The 4,014-nt window shown below is 36.0% G+C and overlaps 1 protein-coding gene across 1 annotated transcript in view; it reads left to right on the top strand.

Moving 5' to 3' along the window:
* The window catches only part of LOC107662175 (Bardet-Biedl syndrome 12 protein-like), a 4,788-nt gene extending 1,303 nt beyond the window's left edge, over window positions 1-3,485 (top strand). The window contains exons 2-3 of the mRNA XM_016452092.1: window positions 1,929-2,331; window positions 2,381-3,485. Of these exons, the coding sequence (XP_016307578.1) occupies window positions 1,929-2,331; window positions 2,381-3,483 (1,506 nt within the window). The 3' untranslated portion in view covers window positions 3,484-3,485. The remainder of the gene's footprint in view (window positions 1-1,928; window positions 2,332-2,380) is intronic.
* The last annotated feature ends 529 nt before the right edge of the window (window positions 3,486-4,014 follow it).

Genomic DNA, 4,014 nt, shown 5'->3' with positions numbered 1-4,014 from the left:
TTCTGACTCACAGATTGTAAGTACGTTTTTTATATTTAAAGAGTTTTTATATTTTATATATTTATAGCGAGTTTTTTGGGCAGTGTAGATTAGGACTTGTTGTTTGTCATTTCTCCGATCACAAATGCAGATATGGTTTTATGTTTACGCGGCGCGATGCAACGCAACGTGTAAAAAGACAGTATAAGTCATTATAATCCATAATTATGTCCCCACTGGATGCAACGAATGCCTCGTTTATAATGGGTTTTCATGTTTTTGAATCATCGCTCCGGCCGGACAGGGCATCACAATATGGTAGGGGCGTAACATTTCCGTCACACGCTTGAGGTATTCGGCCAATCACAACGCACTGGATAGCTGGCCAATCACAGCACACCTCGCTTTTTCAGAACGAAAAGCGTTTCAGAAAGGCGGGGCATAGAGGAGAAACAATAATGTACAGTATGTGGAAAATAATGTGTTTTTTGAACCTTAAACAGCATAAACATATTTCATTACACCAAATACACAAAATAATGTTCTTTTTAGCAGCATCATATGACCACTTTAAAAGAATATTTCTGTGTGACATAATGGTCGACCATTATGTCACACAGAAATATTCTTAAGTCGGTTTACTCATTTTATCTAATATAGCAGCATTTGATGCTTTTGACAGCTTAATTTATGCATAGTTTATGCATTTAATCTAAATGCAATAATCTATGTGAAAAGTGTGTGCAGGATCCACATCATCCATTTGATTAAATATTAAATAAGGGCTAAGAAGACAAATATTAGACTATTTATCTTACTGTACTGACACTGACAGATGAACACAAAAACTTGAAAAAAAATGAATTGAGCTTAATAATAACATTTTACAGCTGAAATGTTGATAAATGTTTGCAACATTAAAACTGTTATTTTCCTGTCCATTACCTGTTTATTTTATTATTTTTCGTTTATTAGAGAAAAAATCTAAATTGTATGAAGTGTAATATAAATGCAACTTGACTATACATTTTCTCAGTGTCAGATGTAGTACAGTATTTCACTGTACAGTATCTTAAAACCATCAGAAATCTGTTTTTCTTAATATGGTTTACATTGAACATCTAGTAGAGACTCAAAACAATACCAAAATTACAATAGAAAATGTAATTTTTGAAGATTTCATGCTCTTGGCAGCCAATAATTCATCACACAACACAATGTTCAAAAGAAACTTTTAATCCAAGTAGCAGATGAATTTGGGAAAATACTGTTGAGTTTGATTGGAAGATATTGCAGACATTTTCTGATTCCTTTTAAAAATTGTATATTTATTTCGCTAAGCTAAATATGTAAATATGCATATTTATGCATTTTATTATTTATTGCATTTAGCCTTGTTTTTCCTTCTGCCAACAACCTTATTTCAACACACATCTAAATAATAAATAATTAATGATAATTAATTAAATTAATAGTACAATATGTGTGCTATACTGAATATTTACACCATTTTGTGCAATAAATGGAAAAATTGAAAATTTTAAATATGAATATATAAATATATTAATTAATATATAATAAAAATATATTCTAGAAAATAAAAATACATGTAAATTAATAATGTACAAATTATTAAGTCTAATAAAGCATTACAAAAATCTCCCAAAAATGTGTGAATTAATACAAAAAAGAAATTAAGCACTACATATCTTGGTGAAAAAACCCTGAGTATTTTTTGTTTACATATTAAAAATGTATTTTATTTCAATTCTAATAATTAAAATGTTGTTTTTATATGGCTAATTGCATTTTATTATTTGTATTTATACAAATTTGCTTGCAGTGCAATCCTATCAGAACACACAGCTAAATAACATTTGTAAATATTAACTAACCAGCATCTCCTTATTCCTTATTCATAGATGTGTGGAAGTGCCACTGTCGCTCAGCGCCGCCACATCGGACTCCAGCAGTTAGAGACCATAGCTGCCACCACACATGGCTTTCTGGGTCCCAACAAACGACCCAAGTTGTTCCAGGATGAAGATGCCGGCGATGCGATGTTGGTTTGCTCCTGTTCACATCTGCTTGAGTGTATCGAGCTGGACGGCTCAGTCGGACAGCTGCTGCTGCAGACGGTACAGGCCCAGCAGAAGCTCTTCCACTCCAGGACGGCCGCGCTGGTGTTTCTGGCTGGAGTCTGGAGTAGAGTTGCATTAGAGTGTCTAAACAGAGGAATAACTGTGTTGGATATCAAAACAGCCATGAGGAAAGGACTGGAGGTGTGTTTGGAGGTATGCAAACAATCGGCTCTAAGTGTGGAAGAAGTTTCTCGCCAGAAACTAAAGGACTGCAAACCATCAAGCCATCAGCCACCGATGCGACTCCTCCATGCATTTAGTTTTAAAAGAACGCAAGTTGCAATCCAAAAACACAGAAAATGCACAAAACAGATCTTTGGATATTCAAAAACTGGTCACGTGCCTCATTCCAGGCCTGTCTGAGGAGTTTCATGGCTTTGTCACGTTGCTCACAGTCGAACAGGCCTCTGTGGTTCGACGCCTTCAGGGTCAGGCATTAAATATCGCTTTGGTGAATGGCGATTTGTGCAAGAAGTATCGCCACGTGGGTTTTAACAAGCCTGGGAATGTCATGCACATCACGGATCGCGCTAACATGTCTGGCGTGAGTCTGGAAGAGCTTTTGATTGAGGATGCATTAAGAAAACTGCATGAATTCAGCATAGATGTTGTGCTTGTGAGCAGCATGGCTGGTGTGAAACTCAAAGATCGAGTTCTTGGTACAAACGTCCTGGTTATTGAAGGTGTTAAAAGCAGTGTTTTGAAGGACTTCAGCACATGCACAGGCGCTCTTCTGATTTCGTACGTCACACAGATTGACGAGAACTGCGTGGGACAGGGAGTTACAGTCAGTCAACAGAGAGATTTCAGTAGAAAAAAGGATTTCGTCGCGGTCAGCATTGTGACTGCAAGCACGTCTCTGGTCACGGCGGTCATAAGCAGCTCTGTATCTGCTAAACTGCAAAGCTTGGAGGATCAGTTTTGGAGCTGCGCTCATCGGTTGCACCAAGCTCTTGCAGATGGGAAGTTGCTGCATGGCGCAGGAACCACCGAACTCCTTTGCATCCAGCAGCTTCATCAATCTAAACAGACAGAGATGGAAAACCCACAGGAGAGTGTGGTGCTGGAGCTGATGGCCGAAGCCTGGATGGATTATGTCTCCACTTTGATGATGAACAGCAGGTCGGTGGGGTCTAAAGCAGAGGCTTGGACGGCTATTGCACATCAGATGAGACTTTATAAAGATGGAGAAGCCATATCGCGGGATGCAGATGGAGCTGGTGTATATGATAACGTAACTGTGAAGTCTGAAGCCTGGAGGAGAGCTCTTGATCTGGTGTTTCTGGTGCTTCAGTCTGACACCGAGATCATTACAGGTGTCAGTGAAGGAGAAAATGTTTACAGGGAGCTCATGTATCTTTGATATCTGAGGCATAATTATTATTATTTTTTAAATCAAAATAGAATTTAAACTTTTTATTTTCATATATTCTTCACTTTGAAGATACTTCAGGTATTTTCTATACAAGTAAAAAATATGCTACAATGCATGATATTATGAGTGAAATTTGCGTAATATTTCATGGCCTGAAAAAATGTATGTTTTGTTGAATTAATTTGTTTTTTATTTAGTATTTGTCTGTTTTATACAAAAATTCATATACTTTGGAAATGTAGAAATGATTATATCTAATAAATGATTATAGAAAATGCCTAAAAATGGAATAAATACATAAATTCAGGACTAAATTGTGTGGGGAAAATTCATTCATTCATTCATTCAATATAGCCTACAGATTTTGATTTGTATATTACATTTTATAAAGAAGTATGTATATATATATATAAATAAATATGTATATATATATATATATATATATATATGTGAATGTGTGTGTGTGTGTGTATATGACTTGTAGATTATGTCTAAAAGTACATATCTTAGGACGCAGCA

This window comes from Sinocyclocheilus anshuiensis, unplaced genomic scaffold (genome assembly GCF_001515605.1).
Source record: "Sinocyclocheilus anshuiensis isolate Anshui unplaced genomic scaffold, SAMN03320099.WGS_v1.1 scaffold1120, whole genome shotgun sequence".
Classification (NCBI taxonomy): Eukaryota; Metazoa; Chordata; class Actinopteri; order Cypriniformes; family Cyprinidae; genus Sinocyclocheilus; species Sinocyclocheilus anshuiensis.
The sequence above is the reverse complement of the archived record's forward strand: the minus strand, read 5'-3'. Positions and strand labels throughout refer to the sequence as shown.